The sequence below is a fragment of the Tachyglossus aculeatus genome, chromosome 4 (genome assembly GCF_015852505.1).
Source record: "Tachyglossus aculeatus isolate mTacAcu1 chromosome 4, mTacAcu1.pri, whole genome shotgun sequence".
NCBI lineage: Eukaryota > Metazoa > Chordata > Mammalia > Monotremata > Tachyglossidae > Tachyglossus > Tachyglossus aculeatus.
This window is the reverse complement of record NC_052069.1, coordinates 56649186-56675231: the sequence shown is the minus strand read 5'-3', so window position 1 is coordinate 56675231 and position 26046 is coordinate 56649186. Positions and strand designations below refer to the sequence as shown.

Here is a 26046-nt window from a genome sequence, read left to right as displayed (position 1 = left end):
CTAACCAATTGGGAAAGTACAATACAACAATAAAGAGTGATAATCCCTGCCCCCAGTAAGCTCACAGTCTAGCGGGGGGATCATGTACAATGATTATGGGGGATAGAAATGGCTTAACACAAATATTCAATCTATCACCAAATCCTATCAGTTCAACTTTCATAACATTGCCAAAACCTGCCCATTGCTGTCCTTCCAAATTGCAACCAGATTAATCCAATCACTTATCCTATCCTGCCTTGATTACTGCATCAGCCTTCTTGCTGGTCTCCATGCCTCCTGCCTCTCCCCACTCTAGTCCATACTTCACTCTGATGTGTGGATCATTTTTCTATGGAAACATTCAGGACAAGTTTCCCCATTCAAGAACCTCCAGTGGATGCCTAACCACCTTGGCATCAAACAGAAACTCCTTACCAACAGCTTTAAAGTATTCAGTTCACTTGCCCCCTCCTACCTCACCTTGCTGCTCTCTGCACTCTTTGTTCCTCCAATGCCAAGCTACTCACTGTATCTTGATCTCTTCTATCTTGTCACCGACCTCTCACCCACACCCTGCCTCTGTCCTGGAACAGCCTCCCTCTTTGTATCCTTTTAGACTGTGAGCCCACTGTTGGGTAGGGACTGTCTCTATATGTTGCCAACGTGTACGTCCGAAGCGCTTAGTACAGTGCTCTGCACACAGTAAGCACTCAATAAATATGCTCAATAAATGCGCTCAATAAATACGATTGATTGATTTGTATCTGACAGACAATTACTCTCCCCCCATTCACAGACTTACTGAAGACACATCTCCTCTAAGAGACCTTCTCTTCACTAGGTTCTCTTTTCCTTTTCTTCCACTCCTCTCTTGGTCTCCCTCACTTGCTCTCTTTATTCATCGCCACTCCCAGCCCCACAATGCTCATTTACATACCCATAATTTACTTATGTATATTAAGTCTGGCCCTCTAGATTGTAAGAGGTCATGGGTTCTAATCCTGGCTCCACCAATTGTCAACTGTGTGACTTTGGGCAAGTCACTTCACTTCTCTGTGCCTCAGTTACCTCTCTGTAAAATGGGGATTAAGACTGTGATCCCCACCTGATCACCTTGTATCCTTCCCAGCACTTAGAACAGTGATTTGCACATAGTAAGTGCTTAAGAAATACCATCATTATTATTATTCTTGTTAAGATCATTGTGGGCAGGGAATGTCTGTTATATTGTACTCTCCCAAGTGCTTAGTACAGTGCTCTGCACTCAGTAAATGCTCAATAAATACGATTGATTCATTGATTGAATTTGTAAATATTCTCCTTTGGATTGTGGCTTCAACTGCTATTAGTGGTGGCTATTGTTAATAATTTGTTCTATCAATTATCATCATTCCCACCCTGACCCCTTTATAATATCAACCATAGTTTGCAACATGTCTTTTTTATCCCAAGGTTTAAAGACGCTTCCATTTTTAATTCACAATTCCCATCCAAAGCTATTTCAAATTTGATTAGCCTAGAGATGCTAGTTCTGATCATTTGTCATGGACTTTCCAGCCAGTGTACAATTGGTCCAGCTTTTTCTGACAGAAATCAGTTGGATGACAAAGAAGACCTATTTTAGCCCTTCTCTTCACCTCAGTGCCACCTACTGAATGATCTTCAGCAGAGTCAGGGCTTTCCCTAATGGCTTCTGCGGGGTCATAGAAGATACTAGCTATAGGGTTTGGAGATTATAGAAGAGGAAAATACTTTTAGGGAAATCTTGGAAGCAACAAGTTGTCCCTACATTTGAGAGCAATCTCCCCATCTCTAGGGTCTGTTTCTCTTCTTCATATGACTCTCCCTATTTTCCCTAAACATGTGAACCTAGTCAAATAGTTTTTGTAGAAAGATGAGTCATTCTGATTGGCAAATAGCACCTGAAGGATTTCTCTCTGTTTCATTCTTCAACTTATCTTCCACTTCTCATCAATCAATAAACACCACTGATTGATTGATCCTTCATTATAGAATAATACAGAGGTCATAAGCAGGGGACCAGTCTCAGTATTTGATACTTTTCTTTCAAGTTGTAAAAAAGTTCTGGCTTTGCAAATACATTTAATCAAAAAATGGGAAAAGCCAAAAACCTTTCTGGAAACTCAACTTGAAAAATCCACTCTGCAATCAATTCGCCAAGCAGAGAAATTCAGATTGAAGGCTGTTTCATACAATTTGCTGCATGCTTAAAAGAGAACACTGGTAGTCTGATCTCTGATGCTGAAGACTACGATGGAGCATATAAAAGACTGTTTTCATTAAAATATACAAAATGTGCTCAATATATTTCTTAGCTACTGTAGTTGTAAATATTTTTATGTTTGTCTCCTTCAGTCAACTGTAAGCTCCTTGTGGGAAGCAAATACGTCACATTATTAATTTGTTCTTCCCAAGCACCTAGGGCAGAAGCAGCATGGGAGAGAGTCGAGAGCATGACAGTGGTAAACCACTTCTGTATTTTTACCAAGAAACCTCTATGGATACAATACCAGACCGATTGCAGATGGAGAGCTGGGCGTTCTTGGAGAAATGTGTCTGTGGTGTCACTGTGGGTCAGAAATGATTCGATGGCATGAGACAAAACAAGAATATAGTGCACCACACCAAGTGAGTGTTCAGCAATGTTACTAATATAACTATACTGTTCATTGCAAATTTATCATTTTGCATAGTTTGCAAATGCCATGGTGAAGTTATAGTAAAAGAAAGAGAAAAGCTGAAAATGATGGTCAAAAGGATAAAGCAGCATGGCTCAGTGGAAAGAGCCTGGGCTTTGGAGTCAGAGGGCATGGGTTCAAATCCCGGCTCTGCCAATTGTCAGCCGTGTGACTTTGGGCAAGTCACTTAACTTCTCTAGGCCTCAGTTACCTCATCTGTAAAATTAGGATTAGGACTGTGAGTCCCCCTTGGGACGCCCTGATCACCTTATAACCTCCCTAGTGCTTAGAACAGTGATTTGCACATAGTAATTGCTTAATAAGTGCCATTAGTTTTAAAGAAGCAGCGTGGCTCAGTGGAAAGAGCATGGGCTTTGGAGTCAGAGGTCAAGGGTTCAAATTCCGGCTCCACCAACTGTCAGTTGTGTGACTTTGGGCAAGTCACTTAACTTCTCTGGGCCTCAGTTACCTCATCTGTAAAATGGGGATTAAGACTGTGAGCCCCCCGTGGGACAACCTGATCACCTTGTACCCTCCCCAGTGCTTAGAACAGTGCTTTGCACAAATAAGTGCTTAATAAATGCCATCATTATTATAAGTACCAATAGGAACCTTATTTTCTGAAAGGATTGTGAAATCTATGGTGAGCCTGGATCTATTATTTCCTTACTCACTTAGTGGCAGTTAAGTATCACTTACCTTCACAGGCTCACTCAAATGACTGAATTTTTATTTGGCAAGAAGACAAAGATCATCTGCTTTCATTTACCACACATTTTTTTGTAAATTATCTGCTTTTTATACTAAGGTTATTATCTTTCCTATTTAGATTATTTAGCTATATTGGTGGGGTTTGTATAGGATGATTAGTGTGTCAAATTGTTTTGCGATTCCACTAAAAATGAACATGGGAAGAATGGAAAAGAATACTTTCCTTATACATTTTCTTATGTTCTCAGTAAAGACCCATTATCCAGATTTTAATGTGTTTGCAGAACATGTGGGCCTAGTCAAATGTTTTTTATAGATAGATGAATCATTCTGATTGGAAAATCACATCTGCATGATTCAAAGTGATGTAAACCTATGTAACTATGTTTCCAGATTTCTTCACTGGGTATATAAAAAATAACACATAGCACAAATGTCTTCCTGAAGTGAAGCCTTCTGCCTGTCATTTCAGATAATATTCACTGTTGCAATCACCTAGATTCTGGCTCCCTGCAAAATACTTGTGTAGTATATTCAGTGATCAGTTATAATAAGCAACATATGGGAGTTTGGAAGCAGCATGGCCCAGTGATTAGAGCATGAGCCTAGGAGTTAGAAGATTTTGTAATAATAATAATAAGCGGGCTGGATCCAGGGTTGTTCAAGTCATTCCTGTATATATGTTTGTATTTATTACTCTTATTTGCACATATTTATTCTATTTATTTTATGTTGTTAATATGTTTTGTTTTGTTCTCTGTCTCCCCCTTCTAGACTGCGAGCCCGCTGTTGGGTAGGGACCGTCTCTATATGTTGCCAAGTTGTACTTCCCAAGCGCTTAGTACAGTGCTCTGCACACAGTAAGCACTCAATAAATACGATTGAATGAATGAATAATAATAATGATAATTGTATTTAAGTGCCTACTATATATCAGGCACTATACTAAGTGCTAAGGTGGATACGGGCAAATTGGGTTAGACACAGTCCTTGTCCATGGGGGGGTTCACAGTCTCAATCCCCACTTCACAGATGAGGCACAGAAAAGTAAGGTGACTTGCCCAAGGTCACACAGCAGACTAATGGCAGAGAGAGGATTAGAACCCCTTACCTTTTGACTCCTAGGCCTGTACTATATCCACTATGCTATGACCTTAGGCAAGTCACTTCACATCTCTGTGCTTCTGTTTCCTCATTTTAAAAATAGAAATAAAATGCCCATTACCCTCCCCATTAGATTGTGAGAACCATGTGTGACAGGGACTGCCTGACCTGCTTATCTTGTATCTATCCAACCAAAAGTACAAGTGTTTGGCACACACCGAGTGCTTAACAAGTACTAGTTATTGCTATTATCATATTTCCCTTAAGTCACTGGTTTTCTATGCTTGAGACAAAAGAATGAGAGACAAAAAGGAGGTAGAATGATAATGTGTGCATATTTTCTGGATGTTTGTGGAGGGCTGTAATCTTAATTTTGAGACATAGATTGTCAGAGAAAATACATCACTAGTGCAGAACACTTCTCAGCAAGCTATATTGCAACAGGTTGTTGTCTAAAAAGAACTTCAATTTATGATTGAAAGAGAAGGCTGATAAACAAAATAAATCACAGAGGCCAAGAAGGCTAAGTCTTTAATTGCTCCAGAAAGGGATTTGAAAGCATATCATCCTCTTTCTTCTGGAAAAATCTGAGGTTTCCAAGCTGAAACATTATTGTCTGAGTTGTCATTACACCAACCGCAGTCTGTGAATCCCTCTCTCTTTTAAAATCCTACCATCTGTTTTCTGTAAATGATCTCCCTTTCTACAGGAAACTTTCAATATTTTTTTCAGTCATTTATGCTTTTGGGGGCAGTAGTCCAATGTTGAAACCATACTATATAAGTCATCAAGATAGAAATGAAAGCTACCAAAAGAACTGTAAACAGTGGTGTGTGCACTTTTGCAAAATAACTAATAACTGAATAACTACTCTGAATTAGAGCAATGCATGCTTAAGGCTAACAGCAAATTATTATTTGGGACAAGTTACATGGTTTTAATCTGATCTCTTGAATGATTCATTTTATTCTTGTTTTGATGCTAAGGACTCTATCCCAGATCATTTTTTTTCTATTCCCAAGAACATTTTCAAATCAAGAAAATTAGTAGGATGACTAAATACCCTCTTCTACATTGTTATGTAAGGTTGTCTGAATTACATCTCCTAGGCATATTTGGAATAGAAGCTTGAGAAATATTCCATGTTCTCTGTTATCTCCACCCGTCTGCAGCTGCACTAAACATGGCTTTCCTCTCCCAGGTCAGGGACTGGTGCACTAAACTATGGCTGTGGCTGGGTCTTTGATTTAATAATAATAATAATAAGTGCTGTGGGGGAGATACAAGGTAATCAGGTTGCCCCACTTGGGGGTCACTGTCTTAATCCCCATTTTCAGATGAGGTAACTGAGGCAGAGAGAAGTTAAGTGACTTTCCCAGAGTCACACAGCTGACAAGTGGAAGGCTGGGATTAGAACCCATGACCTCTGACTCCCAAGCCCGGGCTCTTTCCACTGAGCCACGCTGCTTCTCTGATTTGTCATTCACCCTTCCTCTGCCCCAGGGATCAGGCTGTGCTTCTTTGGCTTTTGTGCCCAAGGGAGAAGAAGCTTGCAGAGGCTTGGAAATGATCACTTTCCTGCCTCACTGCCCATCCATCATTGAAACCTTCCCCGGGCATAGACAGTGCAGGCTGACATTGAAGCTACACTTTTGTTTCTCCTGTTCGGTATTTAGGGACTAGAGAGGAAAGAAACGCATTTTTCTTTCTTTCCAAAAGATAAAAACGTCTGTGTAACTTGTTTCTAACGAGTCTGTGGGTTGGGTCTTGATAAGTAACGATATATATATTTTATATGAGTGTCTGAGTTTAAAAAAGTGTTTGTATTCACCGAGAGGATGGGATGAGCAAGAGATGGACAACGTGTCCATCATTCATTCAATCGTATTTATTGAGCGCTTACTGTGTGCAGAGCACTGTACTAAGCGCTTGGGAAGTCCAAGCTGGCAACATATAGAGACGGTCCCCACCCAACAGCGGGCTTACAGTCCATCGATTAGACCTCTCCACGATCCAAAAGTAGTATAATCGACTAGCAACTTTAAGCATCCGGAAAGCGAGTTCTCCATCCACGGCAGTGGCTGGTCCCAGCCACTACGATTCGCTTCCCAATCTCTGCCATAATTCCCCATCCCTCTCCCGCGGCTGAAGCCGCCGGCAAATTGCAAGAAGAAGGTGGAGAGTCGAGGCTTGTTGGGTTAAGAAATTTCCTGCCAAACAGCTCCCCAGGCCCTCAGGAGCGGTGGTGGTGATGTCACATCCGTTGCCCAGGTCTCCACACCGATTCCATCAGTCGTTCGCCTTCCCTGTCCCTGCCTCCTCTCTGCCACTCGTGGCTTTTCCCCCCTTCTCCTTGGGTCCAAAGTTTTGCGGCCAGCCGGCTGGGAGGGAGGAGGCCCGTCAGCACCTCGGCCAGCGCCTGCGGCAGCCGGGCAAGGATGCTTGCGGAATGATCGCCCTCCAGGGCGGTTGCTCCCGCTGCTCCTACTCCAGCTCCTCCTGCTCCCTCTCCTCCTCGCATTCCAGCTCTGTCGGAAAGGCAGCAAGTGCTCCCGACCAGAGAAGGTCCCTGCAGTGAGCGCGGACAGGCTGAATGCAAGAGAGTGAAGAAGACCTGGAACCAGGGTCAGAATGCAGGTAACATCCAACCTCCTCAACCTTCTGTTGCTGGCCCTGCTGGCTGCATTGGATCCCTCTAAGGTAGGTCTTTGATCTCTTTTTATGCTACCTCTTTTTCTTTTTTTCCCCCCAAATACAGGAGACAGAACAGCTGCTTTCCTTCCGTCCCTTCTTCCTCCCACTGTTGGGCAGATGGTCAATTTACCTACCCGAGATATTACACCGCAAGGTAGACCCAGGATGGGGGTGGTGAGAGGGTGTGATAAGAGGCAGAGAGAGAAAGGGGGTTAACACGAATGTCTCTAGTGGGCAATGCAGCTCTCCGGGGGATTTGGTTTACGATGCGTCCTTCCTCCGTCTGAACAACTGGCAGCCCTGGAGTTTGCAGTGGGAATAATGCCTGTTGTCAACATGCATTAGTGGGTGCTTTGTTTGAAAAGAGAGAGCCGTTTTCCAGCTGAACCTCATCAATCATGCTCCTCTCACAGACGTGCTGCAGTTCGGGTCTCCCCCCAAATTCGGGATGTTCCTAATGAAGTGGGGCAGGCAGGTTACGCTCTGCCATTTGTACTGGATGATTTCCTGGCGTTTTGCTTTATCTCTTCTCCTTTTGCTGCAGAAAGCTGAGAGGAGCTGGGGAAGTTCCGATTATCAGCTTAAAAAGGGGCAGGAAGTTGAAAGCTACCAAACTAAAGCTGGGTAGAGAAATGAGGACTTGGGTTAGAGCCATTAACTCTGGATAATTGCCAGTTCTAAGTAAACTGAACATGGAATGATCCCTATTAAAAGGCAGGAAGCATGGAGACAGATCCCCAGAAGTGAATGTAGTGGGTCAGTGATGACAGTCAGATATCCCGAGCGACTCAGCATTCTGTGAAATGGTAATCATTATTTTCCAGAGGGAAGGGTGAGATGTCAGGAAAGCAAGAGCCGAAGAAACATGTATTAGTGCCTGAAAGCAGTTGTGAAGCAGTTATCCTTCTAGTGACTACATCATTCTAGAGGGTATGAGAGAAAAAAAGTATCTTGGGCTCTGGAATTGTATTTAAACACGGATTCTCCTATTATACAAACCATATGGTTAACTAAACTAAGATCTCTGCCATAAAACCAAGGAAAAAAGGTGACCAAATAAATAGGTGATTGAATATTCCTAAGCTCTCAAACATGATGAGCAGTATTAACTTTGAAGTAGCCTCATCCTTCTAGTTGTCAATTGTTACCAACTTCTCATTTTTAAAATAGTAGAGTTTCAATTAGTAACTGCTATCACCGCTAATAGTTTATACATGGTATTTGGGAATGGCATATTAATGGTTTTAATGGCCCATTTTGTGAGCCCAAAAAACAATTTCCATGCTGTTGAAAAGAAATTTCCTTTTAATACATCTCAAAAATAATTATAAAGTTAGAAATGCAGGTTTTCTTCAAACATAGTGTCATAGTCCCATTCTGACAAGATCATGTTTGTTACAATTTTGAGAGTGTTTCACTTGCAATTTGATTTGGAACACTTGAAATAAAAACTTAAAAAATATGTTTTACTTTGTTACACCAAGATAATGAATATGACTAATCAAAAGTGATGTCAGTAGATTTTACATATTTATTATATATTTACATGTGTGTTCTACATACTATGCTATATATATATAAAGATTATGCATTTTACAATATTGGTTATTTCTCTTTTTTCATAAAGCACATTGGTGTTTACACAGAAACATCAAAACACATAAGGGTTTTGCTTGAACTGTATTGAATGTGTGTACTTGATCTAATATTGTCCATAAGGGCAATTCGTTCTCAAATCTGAAAAGCAGGTATACTGTTCCATCCTTTACTCACATTAATCAGGTCTTTTAAGTGTCAACTGTCTGAAAATTTACATTCTACAAGTCTATGGCCATTTGGTAATGTACAGATGAGGTATCCATGGGAGGAAAAGATGAACCTTAGATTTCCACACTTTGTTGTAAACTTCTGGTAACTCTGCTACTCTGCAGAGTTCAGGAAAATGTGGCATTTTGTCTTATATCTTCAGAGACATTTAGCTACTAAAATACTCATAGCAGGATATTTTAATGTTGAGACAGAATTGTGACTTCTTAGTGGCTTCTTGATCTAGTTTCGTCTAGTGAAATTTTGCCCTTTAGAAATACTACAGTGTGTACCGAGAACCGAAAAGTAGGCTTCATGGAAGACATTTTCAACATAGTTAATGTAGTGTCCTAATTCTACTCTAGGTGTTGATGCCGAGAGAAATAAGACAGAGAAGGCAAAAAGATTTGGGATGGTATGAAATTCTAGTTAATCATTTGGAAAATTCACTCTTAAAAGTATTTTGGAGTATTTTTATAGCCTAAATTACCCAGGGAATTGTCTCAACTTTCCACTTCACTCTCTACTTTTCTTTGGTGGACTCAACCTTAGATTGAAGGATTTCAGAAACGGTTCAATTTTTTTCTTATTGATTTACCCACCCCACATATACTTGACAGTTCATTTTGGAAATCAATCTAAATGTTGACAGAGAAAATAACAGAAAAGGGGCTCTTATTTGGAACTAAGTAACAGTGGAGCCAAAACCATTACCCTTGATAAACCTATAAAGATTCCACACAAATTTACTTTTTTTGTTATATACAGTTTCATCAGGACCAACTGCATACAAGATCATCTCTTATCCTCACATGATGTGAATTTGGAAGTTATATGCCAAAGCAGTTTCTCTTTCTATAACCAGCATTGCACACACCTAGCTATGCATTCGTGCTCTTGCTGAGTTTATAAATTCGGAGTGCTGAATGGATATAAAAGCTATGCCAATAGATCAGTCTTTACCACCAGGGAATGGGTAGATTGCTTATGGTATTAATCTAGCCACAGATAAGATGGATTTCTAACAAACTGTCCTGTATTGATTTATAAAGAACTGCATGGTATTTGCATTCACAATATTGCTTCTGGGATTGGGAACTCACTAGCAATTGAGCACATTGTCTAAAGTGTTTAAGTATCGCCATCTCATGGTAAGAAAGGCTACCAGAAGATCAGAGTTTGATTTTCTGAATTCAAAGAACTACTGAAGATTTTATCTTCCCTGAAGGAATTCATTATTCAGCATATCAACATCTTTTTCTCTGACCGCATAAGAACAGTGGGTTTGTCATATACAAGGAAGAAAATCATGCTACAGTCCTAGTTCAGCACACAGACTTCAATGTTGACAGGTCAACAATTATAATTCTGGACAAACTATTATCATATGCAATCTAAATGAAAATATAATTCATTAGATCTTAAATTCCATTTAGACAAACTCATGTGCTTATGGCTTTTCCCACCATAAGCGAGTTCCATTAAATGTCATTATTAGTGGAGTGTCTGGTTAATGTTGGGTTAGCTGATGCTATTCAGATAACTTCACACACAAAAATTCCCCAAACTCTTAGGAATTTGGTTCTGTGCTCCAATGATGTAGGGAAACAGTTATGGAAAACTTGGTCATTCCAAGCAGTTGCTGCTAGATGGCATGTCTGTGCCACCTTTGGAAAGGCGTGATGTTCTGAAATGACCTTGGCAGGGCAGACAGTGACTTTTCTTACAGGATCGTTGTAGGCAAGCCATCATTCGATCACTACAGCAAAATAATCAGGACAGTGAATCAGAACCGCTGCTCTGCTCTGCAGTGCTGACCTATGAAGAAAATAAGAAACAAACACTGCAGTGCAGGTTTTAAAGGGAAATTCTGTACTGAGGGCAGATTTTTTTAAACAGTTATAAATGGTTGATGTTCAAATGTCCTTATACTACAGAATTTCTTGAACTTTCCACCAGTTGTGTTTGAATAGTAACTCTAATAATATGTAGCTCAATAACAATGTAAAGATTAACAAATAATTATTATCCCATCACCTGGTCCTTTTGACAAAAAAAGGACCTGAAGCGCAATGATAATTTAATTAGAGATTACATCTGTATAACGTCGATCTGGCTGCCAAAAAAAATCACAAAATAAAATTCTTATCCCCAAATAATGAATGATGCAAAATTTATGGAAAAGTTTACTAACAAAGACTGACATCATTACCAAGTTTCTATGTTCCATTACAACATGCAGGAAGAATGCCTAACAATTTTCCAGTGTATTAAAATTGTCCAATAGTAATGATTGATGTTAAGTAGCCTAGTTCATTAGCCTCGGCTTCTGATTGTGAACATCATGCAGACTTAATTATTTTTGAAATTCAAGTTAAAAAGAAAAACACAGTCCCTGAAAGCAGTATTAGTTTTGCATTTACATTAGTTTTAAATATCAGGCTATTGGGTTCCTAATAAGTGTTGAAACTCATATTTTACAGTGTCAGAGGATCTCTTCAATCCCGAGTTAATTCAGAAAAGGTGCTGTATTGAAATAACCCGGCATTTTGGCCAGTCATGAATTATGGGATCAGTGACATACAAGTGTTTTAGTCTTGACAGGGAGCAGGAGGGTCCCCTGTTTCATCTTGGCTCAGCTGGTTTTTTTTTCTTTCTTGTGGGGAATACTTTTTTTTTTTTGCTCATTCTTGATTTTCCTTCATCTCTCACACGTGGTTGGAATTTCAGAATTCCTTTTCCCCTATCTTCTTGCTCAATAGAGGGATAAGGAATTTTTGGATTTTTGGTTTTTGTCTTCTCCCTTTTGGAATTTCCAGCTTGACTCCTTATGATCTACCCATCTCTTTCTTTGAGGGATCAAAACCTTACATGGTGTCTCTCTTGAATTTCTGTTCACTTTTTTTCACACACATAGTTGCCAGAGTAGTTTGTGTGGAAATCTGAAAGCTATGAGTTGAGTAAGAATTAAATGAAATACATCTCTACACCTTGTCTTAAAAATCTCATGTTACTAATTAAAACCAACATTGAAGGAAACTGAAAAGAAATTATTATGGCAGTAGATGGCAGAGAAAATATTGAGTATGATTCTGCCCCTACCTTTGGGAAAAATAGGCCAAAGCAAGTTACATAGGTTAACTGGGAGAAGAACATGTTTCCTGCCCTGTGCATAGCAACAGAACTCTATGTGCACCCTAAAGGGAAGTATTATTACAAGATGTCCCTAGTTTTGTTTGAAACAGAGGCTATGGATGATTGTAAATGTCGTGCTCCTATAAGGCCTTGTTTCTCCATTTCCCTGGTGAAACTCCCTTGAGGCATCTTAAAGAGATTCACTGGGGGAAAGAAAGGGCATGAAGATAGTGGTCAACACCACTGCCAAGTGATTATTCCCTTGGAGCAGATGTAGAGTAAGATGGGGGCAGATATCAATCAATGAATGGATCATCAGTATTTATTGAGTTTATTGAATATTTAGTATGTGCAGAGCACGGTTCTAAGAGCTTGGGAAAATACAATACAGCAGAGTTGGTAGATGGGATACCTGCCCACAAGGAGTGTACAGTCAACAGGTGGAAACAGACATTGAAATAGATTAGGGATAGGGGAAGTCATAGAGTATAAGAATATTTACATAAATACTGTAGTGCTAGAGTGAGGATTCATATGCTTAATGGGTACAGAGCACTGTTTGTAGTCAGTGCCAAGAGTAGAGTGGTTAGGGGAATCAATCAATAGTATTTATTGAGCACTTGCCATGTTCAGAGCACTGTACTGACCTCTTGGGAGAGTACAGAATAACAGAGTTGCTAGACATGTTCCCTGCCCAAAACGAGTTACAGTCTATAAAGAGCTTCACCTGGGAGGGCCTCTTGGAAGAGGTGTGATCTTAGTTGGGTTTTGTACATGGGGTGAGTAGCAGACTGTTGGATACTGCTCTGCAAATGGTAAGCACTCAATAAATATGATTGAATAAATATGAAGGAGAGAATTGGAGGCCTGAGGAAGAATGTGAGAAAGGGTTGGTGGTGGGAGAGATGAGATCTAATTGCAGAGAGTATGCTGGCATTAGAAGAGCAGAGTGTGCAGGATGGGATGTAATAGGAGATCAGCAAGGTTTAAAATTAGGGCAAATATTTAACAGTTAGAACTAGCCATCCTAGTTTATCTTGCCTTGAAAGTGCAAGATGAGTTACCAAACGAGCTTTCCACATCCACTTCCGCCAGCACGTCCACATCTGAAAAATATTTACGACTGAAACCCTGGATTTAAAACTATTAAATAATGAATAGTGTTGAATTCTGCCTGCTAGATTAATTGAAATGGATGCAGCCTACCTCTGCCACCAGCTTCCCTGGAAACCTTGAGGACAGTTAGCTTATGGTGTTTTTAAATGCCATTCCTGGAAGGAAAAATAAGATTTTATAGCCCAAATACTTGGAGCATTGACTCCCCATAACCTCTCTAGAGAAACTTCCATGCTAAAGTATTGCATTTAGAGTGGTTTCCACCACACTGGCCAAACCTAAGTGCATATGGAAAGTAATTAGATCACACATCATTTGAGCAGTTTTACTCCCTGCAGTTACCACATTTTGTTAGTTTACCTAGTCTAGAGGCACATTGGAAACAGTCTCTCCCTCCTCCCCCAATCACCTGAAAGTGCATGGTGCACGTACGTCCAGAAGCTTTAGGTTGTTATTGTGTTTTTACTCTTTCCTGAAAGTTTGCACTGTCAGGCAAGTTGTGATATGAGATCAACAAGGGTTAGGCAGGAGGAGAGATCAGAGTGAGCTAAACTAAGCTAAGTTTCTGTTTGAAGTGGAGGTGAACCATTGTAGGTTTTTGAGGAGTTGGGATGCATGAAATAAATGTTTTTTTTTTAGTTTTTGTTTTGTTTTGTTTTTGTTTTCAGAAAAATGAACAGAACAACCGAATGAAGTTTGGCCTGGAGTGGGAAAAAGTAGGAGGACAGGAAGCAGGGAGGTTAATGAGGAGGGTGATCAGTAGTTAGGGCAGGAAATGATAAGTATTTGGATCAGCATGATAGCAGATTTGATGCGGAGGATAGAGAAGGTACTAGAGATGTTGTGAAGGTAGACATGACAGGCCATGGTGACAGATTGACTGTGTGTGTTGAATGAGAGAGATGTGTTGGAGGATAATGCCAAGGTTAGGAGCTTATGGGGCACAGAAAATGATAGCACTACCTACAGTTATAGGAAAGCAAGAAAGAGGACAGGGTGTGGGTGGGAAGATGAGGAATTCTATTTTGGGCATGCAGAATCCAAGGAGCACTAGATGAAATATTTAGGCTCACAATTTGGTATCTAAAAACACTGCTTCCCTACTCCTGATTTACTGAGCTGTTAAAGAATGATTGGTTCCCATGATATTTTCTTCTTCACCAATAATTCATTCAATCATTCATTCAATTATTAAGCGATTACTGTGTGCAGAGTACTGTATTAAGTGCTTGGGAAAGAACAATGCAACCATAAACGCAGACAATCCCTGATCACAACGAGGTCCTAGTCTCCTTCACAACATTGCTAAAATCCACCCTTTCTTCTCCATCCAAACTGCTACCCTGTTGATCCAAGGTATCTATCCTGCCTTGATTATTACACCTGCCTCCTCAATGACCTTCCAGCCTCCTATCTCTCTCCAATAATATTTGTTGAACGTGTGATGAGCATGAAACAACTTCACTAACAACTTGAATACAACAGAACAAGGCATAGCAGTACTGCCTCTAGGAGTGATCCAATAGCAGAGAAAAATGATTTACAAATAGTGGGATGAGTAGAAGAATAAGGATATAACAGGAAATAATATATGACCTAATGGGTGAATTTCTGAATTGTTCATTGGCTATCAAAATACATATATGATAAATAAATGCACAGATACATGTATTTATATGTACATTAGTACTGAGAGTAAGCATGAAATATAAAAGTGCTAAAGCTGGTATTGACTCGATGTGATTGAGTATTGTGAATTAATCCGGGAAGATTTTCTCGAAGAGGTGAAATTCTAGGAAGGCTTTGAAGATGGGAAAACTCTGTTCAGGTGGATTTTGGAAAGGTAGGGAGTTTCAGGACAGGAGAAATAATCATTCATTTATTCATTCAATTGTATTTACTTAATGCTTAGTGTGTGCGGAGCACTGTGCTAATCACTTAGGAATGTACATAACAACAACAGTCAGACACAGTCCCTGCCCACAACAAGCTTACAGTCTTCACAGACATTGAAACAAATAAATAAAATACAAATATGTTCATAAATGCTGTGGGATGAATAAAGGAAGCAAGTCAAGGAGATGCAGAGGGGAATGGGAGACAAGATAAGGAGGATTTAGTCAAGGAGAGCCTCTTGGGGGAAATGTGCCTTCAATAAGGCTTTGGATGGTGTGGGGGCGGGGGGGGGGGTAATTGCCTATTGGATATGCGAAGAGCATGGTGTACTGGATAGAGCATAGGCCTGAGAGGTCATGGCTTCTAATCCTGGTTCCACCATTTGTCGGCTGTGTGGCCTTGGACAAGTCACTTCACTTCTCTCTGCTTCAGTTATGTCAACTCTAAAATGGGGATTGAAAGTGCCCCACATGGGACAAGGACTTTGTCCAACACAATTTGGTTGTATCCACCTCAGCACTTGGTACAGTGCATGGCACATCGTAAGAGCTTAACAAATGATAATAATGATGGTATTTGTTAAGCACTTACTATGTGCAAAGCACTGTTCTAAGCGCTGGGGGGTTGTGATCAGGTTGTCCCACGTGGGGCTCACAGTCAATCCCTATTTTACAGATGAGGTACCTGAGGCCCAGAGAAGTTAAGTGACTTGCCCAAGGGCACACAGCAGACATGTGGCGGAGTCAGGATTCGAACCCATGACCTCTGACTCCAAAGCCCGTGCTCTTTCCACTGAGCCTATTATTATTATTATTATTATTACTGTTATATGAGGAGGGAGGGCATTCCAGGCCTGAGGCAGGATGTGGGTGAGAGATCAGCAGTGAAATAGACAAGATCGAGGTACAGTGAGAATGTTGGAAAAAGCGTATAGTCTGGAATGTAGTACGAGAGTAGCAAGATGAGGTAGGAAGAAGGGGCAAGATTGAGTGCTTTAAACCCAATGGTGAAGAGCTTTTGTTTGGCTCAGAGGTGGATGGGTAACCACTGGAGGTTCTTGAGAAGTGGAGAAACATGAACAGAACATTTTATAGAAAAATGATCCAGGCATCAAAGTATGAACTGAATTATAACTATATACACATCATTAATAAAATGAATAGAGTAATAAATATGGACAAATATACACACAAGTGCTGTGGGGAGGGGAAGGGGATAGGTTAGAGGAGGAGCGATGAGGAGGGGAGAACAAAAGGGGGGCTCAGTCTGGGAAGGCCTCCTGGAGGAGGTGAGCTCTCAGTAGGGCTTTGAAGGGAGGAAGAGAGCTAGCTTGGTGGATGTGTGGAGGGAGGACATTCCAGGCCAGGGTGAGGACGTGGGCCAGAGGTCGACGGCAAGACAGGCGAGAATGAAGCACAGCGAGGAGGTTAGCGGCAAAGGAGCGGAGGGTGTGGGCTGGGATGCAGCAGGAGAGAAGGAAGGTGAGACAGGCAGGGGCGAGGTGATGGAGAGCTTTGAAGCCGAGAGTGAAGAGTTTTTGCTCGATTTGAAGGTTGATAGGCAACCACTGGTGATTTTTGAAGAGGGAAGTGACATGCCCAGAGCGTTTCTGTACAAAGATAATCTGAGCAGCAGAATGAAGTATAGACTGAAGCAGGGAGAGACAGGAGGATGGGAGATCAGAAAGGAGGCTGATGCAGTAATCCAGTCGGGATAGGATGAGAGATTGAACGAGCAAGGTACAGTTCATATAGGAAGTACTTCACAATTATTGTATTATTATTATTATTATTATTATTATTATAGCCAGCATGACCTAGTGGAAAGAACACAGGTCTGGGAGTCAGAGGAGCTGGGTTCTAATTCCAGCTCTACCACTTGCTTGATGTGTGACCTTGGGCAAGTCACTTAATTTCTCTGTGCCTCTGTGCCTTTTTCTTCCTGCTTAGACTGTGAGCGTCACGTGAGCCAAAGACTTTGTCCTACCTGATTACCATGTATCCACTCCAGCACTTAGAACAGTGCTTGACACATAGTAAGCACTTAGTAAATACCATTGTTATTATTATAATCATATTTTTAGTACTAGTAGTAGACATAGTATGAGATGCACTTTTTTACCTTTGAAACAATTAAAATATATAGGAAAAAACAGATGACTAGGTTCACAATAAGAACAAGAGCAAGGATATAGATGTGAATAACAAATTAGGAAAAAAAATCATTGAATAAGTGGAACAAATAAATGGAATAAATGGATAACCACCAACATTCTGAAGATGGTGGATAGAATATTATGCAGTTGGGAGTGGAATAGGATTAGTTAGGATATGATGCCTAGGGCCTTCTTTCCTGACACATCTCCTCTGTGGGCTTAGAGAAGCAGTGTGTCCTAGTGGATAGAGAATGGGTCTGAGAGTCAAAAGAACCTGGGTTCTAATCCTGGTCCCACCACTTTTCTGCAGTGTGACTTTGGGAAGTCATTTCATTTCCCTGTGCCTCAGTTACCTCATCTGTGAGCCCTATGTGGATAATAATGATGGTATTTGTTAAGCACTTCCTATGTGCGAAGCACAGTTCTAAGCACTGGGTGGGACATGGACTGTGTCCAATCTGATTAGCTTGTATCTACCCCATCACTTAGTACAGTGCTTAATAAATAGCAATAAAAATAACTCTGGGAACTAAAGTTAAACACGAGACAGACAGCACCAAAAGTTTGTCTCCAGACAGTAATTCTCTGCCTGAAGCAGACACACACTTTCTCCAAACGGAGTCTAAGGGATGTAGTAGAAGGATATTGCTTTCCTCATTGTGAAGCCCTGAGCTGTGTTGTCAAGTCCCTGGGAGCCCTGGGCTGCAGCATGAATCCATAATGAGTCAGACTCTCCTGGTCCCTAAACCCTCCCTGTGGATATGCCTGGTCCCTTTGGTAATTCTATTCAGTCTCTCCAGTTGTCAGGGGGCTGTTTCGAACATTAATGACTATTTCTGTGAAATAAGCAGCCAGGGCACAGAGGCGAGCCATGAGAAAGAGAGAAGCTGCAGGTACTAATACTAATTAATACTAATTATGGTATTTAAGTGCTTACTATGTGCCAAGCACTGTTCTAAGTGCTGGAGTAGATGCAAGGTAATCAGGTTGTCCCACATGGGGCTTACAGTCTTAATCCCCATATTACAGATGAGGGAACTGAGGCCCAGAGAAGTTAAGCGGCTTGCCCAAAGTCACACAGCAGACAAGTAGCGAGGTGGGACTAGAACCCACATCCTCTGACTCCCAAGCCCGGGCTCTTGCCACAAAGCCATGCTGCTTCTCTACTGGAAAGAGCATTAAAACTCACTTCAGACCATCCACATTTTTCCTGTTCAATCATTTGGGTGCCTATTATTTCCTCCTGCTTGCCCCATCGCCACACTCTACTCTCCTATACAAGAAAGCTGTACAACGATTTTGAGGTACATGGCCTAAAGCTAACATCAGCTGCTGTTGCTACTGCATTCAGGCCAAAGGACCTGGTCCAAACTATTTGAGCAGCGAGACAAGTTCAATTTCTATCTCTATCCCTCTCTCTCTGTTTCATTATGGGCAATGGAGGTAATGCAAATACAGTGGAAAGAGATAGCTTTGGATGCACTTGCTTTTCCCATTAAAGATCATTCAGCCGCTGAAACACAACACTGTGGGAAAAGATGAAATTGTCCTTGTTTTTAACATCCTGTGAAGCATGATGCAATTACACAATTTGTAATCTTAATACAGGCTTCACCAAGTGACAGTTTTCTCCCTAGAAAAGGAGTCTTTCAAGGTATGATTATTTGGCAGGAGTAGCTGATCAAACAATTAATCAATCCTATTTACTGAATGCTTACTGTGTGCAGAGCACTATACTAAGTGCTTGGCAAAGTACAATGCAACAGAGTTGGCAATCCCTGCCCACGAGAATCTACAGGCTCATCTGTGAATCTCAATGCTGAAGCTAAAGGAGTCAAATTAGACAGCTTGATAAAGCACTCAATGTTCTCATATTCCTAAATTATTCTTTGACATGCAAGTGTCAACACTTACAACAGTGGTTGGCACATTGTAAGCACTTAACAAATACCATTATTATTATTATTATTATTATTATCAGTAGCAGTAGTAGTAGTATTAAGTGTCAGATCATTTTCCTTTATGCAGAAAAGCCTAGTGGAAGACCCCGGGTCTGGGGGCAGAGTACCTGGCTCCTAATTCCGGTTCTGCCACTGACCTTTTGTGTGACCTTGGGCAAGTCACTTAACTTCTCTGTGCCTCAGTTCCCCATCTGCAAAATGGGGATTCAGTACCTGCTCTCCCTCTGCCTCAGACTGTGAACTCCATATGGGAACTGATGATCTTGTATCTACCTTGGCACTTAGTACAGTGTTTGGCACACAGTATCTGTTTTACAAAACTTACAATTATTATTATCACTAATATTATTACTGATGTTATTATTATAATTGTTATTGTCATTATATAGCTGTTTTCATTTCCTTAATGCTCCTTTGGCTTGCAATTCCCCCAGAAATTTCCAGATCACCAGAGGTAATCATTTGAAAATTGTTAAACTCTCTGGTAAGGAATAGTAAAGGTCAGGTTCAAATTTTGCAGTAGTTCTACAGCCTCAATAGTGGTTTATATATCCCATACTCTGTATTTTATCACCAGCTCTCATCTTCAGTCAGTATTTGCATTTAGGTTTGTCCATCTTTTGAAGCAGTGTGCCTGGGAAGTAATGTGGCCTAGTGGATAGACCATGGGCCTGGGAGTCAGAAGGACCTGGGTTCTAATCCTGACACTGCTACTTGTCTGCTCTGTGACCTTGGATAAGTCACTTGGGTTCTCTGTGCCTCCGTTACCTCATCTGTGAAACGGGAATTAAGACTGGGAGCCCCATTCAAGACATGTGCTGAATACATTTTGATTAGCTTGTCATAATAATTATTGATAATACTAATTATGGTCTAATAATACACTAATATACTAGTATACTAATATATAATAATAGTATAATATAATAGTATATTATATAATATAGAATATAAGAATTATATATTGTATATTATAATTATATAATATTTATGCTATATACTATATATATATATAGTATTATATATTTCTACTGTACTAAGTGCTTCAGAGAGTACAACAGAGTTGATAGGCAAGTTCTCTGCCCACAGCAAGCTTACGGTCCACAGATGATGTTCTCCAAAATTATTTTTGATCACCCCTCCAAAAGTAAGACTGGACAGTGACTGGGACAGGTCGGGAGATAAACCTTTTAGCCTTATGAGAACACAGTTTCAATCAACTACAGTAGAATAATCAGAATAATAATGATGGTACTTGTTAAGCACTTATTTTGTGCCAAGCAGTGTTCTAAGTGCTGGGAGAGATACAAGTTAACTAGGTTGGATACAGTCCCTTGTCTCACACTATATAATACTTATTATATATTATATACATTTACATATTATAATTATATAAGATATAATTATATTATATAATAGTCCCTTGTCTCACACTATATAATACTTATTATATATTATATACATTTACATATTATAATTATATAATATATAATTATATTATATAATAGTATAATAATATACTAGTATATTAGTATACACGTATACTAATAATACGTGTCAAACATGTTGGATACAGTCCTCGTCCCACATGGGGCAAGCCAGAATGGCTCAGTGGAAAGAGCACAGGCTTGGGAGTCAGAGGTCGTGGGTTCTAATCCCAGCTCCGCCACTTCTCAGCTGTGTGACCTTGGGCAAGTCACTTAACTTCTCTGTTCCTCAATTACCTCATCTGTAAAATGGGGATTAAGACTGTGAGCCCCACGTCGGACAACCTGATTACCTTGTATCTACCCCAGTGCTTAGAACAGTGCTTGGCACATAGTAAGCACTTAACAAATACCATTATTATTATTAATTATTATTTTAATCCCCATTTTACAGATGAGGTAGCTGAGGCCTAGAGAAGTTAGTGACTTGCCTGTGGTCACACAGCAGACATGTGGTAGAGCAGGAATTAGAATCCAGGTCCTTCTCCTTGCTGGATTTAGAGCTAGAACGATTCATTTCTAGTAAAGTCTTAAAATAGCTGCTAATAGAATAAGTAAAATACATTATTTTACATTGCTAAATACATTATTGTAATTTAGCATGTTAACCAACCATTATAATCCCCAAATATTTGCTAATTTACATGCCTAGACTCAATGCAATTCAAAGAGGTTCAATAGAAATGGAAACACCTACTTGAATTTATGTCCTTCCTCACACTTCCATCTGAATGTAATCAATAATCCATGCTTCAGTGCCACGGAGAAAGCATTCACAGAAATAAAATTGGCCGTTGTTCAAGTTAGAACCACGTGAAAATCTATTTTTTTGTATCCAGACACTTCCAAAGGCAGAATTTCAGCTTGTTTCATTTATACCTTCAAGAGGAAAACCATTAAGAAGCTTCATCCCTTAAGGATTTGGGTATCATCACTAAAGAGATAAATTCCAAGTGTCTAGATTTCTACCAGCATGAGCTTTGGAAATGTTCCCCTAGCAGCCAATTGTCATCTTCTGAAATAATCTTAGAAAAGTCACCATTATCTCTGGAAATGATTCAGAGTACTGGGGATGCTTAATTTGGTTCTCTTTGCATAGACTCAACTGTGGATATTTTAATTATCTACTTCATGTTTGTGAGATAATGACGGATTTTCAGTGTGTATAGTTGTAGTATAAAACCTGCAGAAATACGGTCTGACTCCATGGTGCTGCAGGTTGTTTTATTATACTTTTATTTGTTATTTTTGTAGTGATGGAGTTATAGCTGAAAGGTTGAGTCCCAGACAAAAGATGGAATAAAATGACTCTGCTCGGATCAGTTTACGCTACAAGAGTGCCCAAGGGAGGAACAGAATGAGTTTTGTAGGCAATAAGGAAGCTGATGCAGAGCAGGTAATACTGCAGGGCCTCAAAAACACAAGGTTTGAGGATTATTCCAGTAAAGGATAAAAATGAAATTAGTGGAAAATTCCATTGGAGTTATTTTTAGATAATATAAACTTTATAATACATTCAAGAGCCATATTCGTCTATAAATACTTTATAGAGTGGCCAACTGAAACAATTTATGAACCTGAACACATGGACGTGCAGTTCAGGCCTAGAAAATTGGAGACAGATTATTATTATGTTACTGAGTGTTTCTTTTAAGTGAATACACTGTGCCGTTTTAAAAAAAAACAAACAAAAAACCATCCGAGGAACTTACAGTAGAAGTTGGACAAATCCTAAATTATAAAATAAAAGAGCTGAGAAAGTGTTTGCTCTCTTGAGTCAGTGGGCATTCTGACATTTAAACATTTTTTTTCTTTTTCTTCAACCCTGGATCCTTGAAGACCTGCATGAAGCAAATGTTCATTTTCAGGAAGAATATTAAAGACTGAGAGAGAGAATTGTAGCAGAGAGAATGAGAAGAAAGCAAATAGAAGAAGTTTGGAGATAGGATTGGGAGAATTTAATTATATAAACGAAATTAGCCCAAACGAAACAGTATAGCTTGCTAGGAAGAAAAGGATAAAAAAAGGTAGGCATAGAGTCAGTCAATCAGTGGAATTACTCACGTACTTACAGTGTGCAGAAAACTGTGCTGAGCACTTAGCATTTATAAAGAAGTAGTGAAGATATGTCTGAATAAAAATTAACAATTTTGGCATTTGTTAAATGTTTATTTTGTGCCAAGCACTGTACTAAGTGCTGGGGTAGATTCAAGATAATCAGGTGGGGTCCTTGTTCCATATGGGGCTCACTGCCTAAGGAGGAGGGAGAACACATAATTTAAAGATGAGGAAACTGAGGCCCAGAGAATTTGTGTCTAAGAAGTAAGTTGTAGATGAGGATGATGATGATGATGAAGACGGATGATATGTAAACCTCCGGTAAGTGTTCCTAACCACTGTCAGTTTCAGTAAAAATGGTACTTTTGAGCACCTATTGGGTTCAGGACACTCACTGTATTAGAGGCTCATGAACAGTGCTTTGCACATAGTAAGCGCTTAATAAATGCCATTATTATTAAATACTGAGTTCTTGGCATTAGAATTCAGGATCGTCCCAGAACAGCAGATCGGTACAAGACTGGGATTGACAATGAGATCAATTACGGCTTGGAATCCAAAAGGAGTAGCAGAAATTAGCTCAGTGGTACTGTGGAGTAAGGGAAATTCTAGTATTGTCAGTAGAGAAGACATAGAGATACCTCGGTGCATGCTGAGATACTATTAAGAGCATCAGCCTCATGTGGGACTGGGACTACATCCAACCTGATGAATTTGTACCTACTGCAGCTCTTAGAACAGTGTTTAGCACATAGTAAATACTCAACAAGTGCTGTAATTATTAATTATCATTGTTATATCCAAAATCCCAAGTAAGGAAAATATGGGATTTGCGTGCTTCAAAGACCTGTGTGTTGTATGTCCGTAGTTCTATTCCTGTGACTAGCAGACACAGATTACAGGCACATCCATAAATCTGTGGGGGCTGAGAGATAAGCGAAATGGCAAAAAAGTGACAAGCAAAATAGTAAATGCTTATATGTTTGGGCTGCAAAGAAAGCAAAAGTGTGAGGTTTCCGGGTCTAGGATTCTAGAGGTTGATGAGTCTTTGAGTAGATTCTCAGACTTGCTATCTAAATGTGGGCTTGAAGAGGTATTGCATATAGGACCAAAGTAAGATCCCATAGATTTTAAGCTTGATGTGGGCAGGAAATGTGTATGCTATATTGTTGTATTGTACTCTCCCAAGTGCTTTAGTACAGTAAGTGTTCAGTACAATGGTCTGCACACAATATGCACTCAATAAAGATGATTGATTAGTTGATTGATCCATTTCAGTTTAGCCGGACCATTTCTGGGTTGTTGTATCTACTCGGGGAAATTATACTGGCTGGCATAAGGTAAATGCTTAACAAATACCATTCATTCATTCAATCGCATTTATTGAGCACTTACTGTGTGCAGAGCACTGTACTAAGTGCTTGGGAAGTAAAGTCGGCAACATATAGAGATGGTCCCTACGCAACAATGGGCTCACAGTCTAGAAGGGGGAGAAAGACAAGACAAAACATGTAGACAAGTGTCAAAACCGTCAGAATAAATATAATTATAGCTATATGCACAGCATTAATAAAATATAGTAAATAAGTACAAGTAAAATAAATAGAGTAATAAATATATACAAATGTATACAAGTGCTGTGGGGAGGGGGAGGTGTAGTGTTGGGGGGAGCTGGACATAAATACTCCAATATTTATGTTTGTAGTGTGTTTGGCCTTATGTGAGGCAGCTAAACAATTCTAAACAAAGGGATTGATAACCCAAACCTAAGAATTTCTAGTAAATCCTTGAGAAGAGAGTCATTATTCAATCTTCCTAAGCCTACTAAGGAGGTTGATTAATATGAATTAAATAGTCCTTTATGAATTTCAAAACGGCACTTTACAACATCCTAAAGGAACTACGAGAATCCAAGTAGAGAGGAGGAAAGGTCAGAACAGTGAGATTTAGTCTGCACATGAGATGTTGGTTTGGGAAGTTCCTTAGTTTGCATTGTAAAGGTCATCTTGTTGAAGCAATAGCCTCCCCAAAAGACCTGCATTTTAGAATTAGGTATTGGAGATATTAAACGAGATGATTAACCCCAGAAGGCTTAAGAAATTTTATTTTTTATATTTGAGATTTCATTTCTTTGATTTCCTTAAATGGAGAATGAGAAGAAATGTTTGTTCAAACTGTATTTTCAGTTAGAGAAAATTGCAGCACATGCCTTTAGTAATTATGAGAGCTGAAACCACTTTGGTTTCCCAAAGCCATAGTTTATCATTTTTTACCTTATCCTCTTTGTATGTGCACCTTGGCTTTTCATCTCATTTTAATGGATGCTTAATTTGATTATTTTTGCCATTTCTGTCATTAAAAAAAATAATAATTGCCATTTGGGGAAAAGTACAGATGACTGAAGGGTACTTTTAAAGTAGGTGACCATCCAAAAGCCCGGGAAGGACTATGTTTGTGCTTTTGCCTTTAACTTTAATTTTTTTCTTACATTAGTTTTAAATCTCTAATTGAAACGTTCAGATAATGATGGAATTGCTTTCAACATATTAATATTGGATCACCTCTTTTTTCCAGAAATAAGAGGAAAAAGAGTCAGATGGACTAAATTACATCAACTGCAAAGCTTAGATTGAATATTCAAGGCAGTCGAAGACCACTGTGTCATCTGGAACCTGCTATTAAAATTCAAGACTCATGCCATATGTGAGCGGGAAGCCAGGCCATGATAATCGAAACTCGTTTATATGAAAGTGAAAAACTGCTTATTGGAGCAGATCCTAATAGATTTCACTTAGTCAGGACATAATTATATGATAGTTCTTTGCTGCCCTAGGTTTTTATTTGTAGGCTGAAGCAATAAAACTGGGGGAAAATTCTGCATTTGGATTACAACCTACAGTATTAAGATGGAAAGTAAAGAGTATGCTATTGTGATTTGCATTTAAAGTTCACCATTCCAAAATCTTTCATTCTGTTACTATGAAGCTAGTTAGTAGAAAACTACTCAGTGGCAACAGAATATATCCACCGACACACCCTGTCTCTTTCTTCATATATATTCATTATAAGTGCTCAATAAATATGATTGAATTAATGAATATATACGTATATATATATATATTTACCTTATTCAAGTATGATGCCATTAATAATGAAGTGTATATATGGGTGAGACTGGCAGGAAAGGATTTTGCTGTATCAACCAATCAATAAATCAATAATATTCATTGAGCACTTACTGT

At 39.6% G+C, this 26046-nt stretch overlaps 1 protein-coding gene across 1 annotated transcript in view; it reads left to right on the top strand.

Moving 5' to 3' along the window:
• The first annotated feature begins 6772 nt into the window (after window positions 1–6772).
• OLFM3 (olfactomedin 3) overlaps window positions 6773–26046 on the top strand; it is a 212147-nt gene continuing 192873 nt past the window's right edge. Inside the window, exon 1 of the mRNA XM_038745253.1 lies at window positions 6773–7196. Within this exon, the coding sequence (XP_038601181.1) occupies window positions 7128–7196 (69 nt within the window). The 5' untranslated portion in view covers window positions 6773–7127. The remainder of the gene's footprint in view (window positions 7197–26046) is intronic.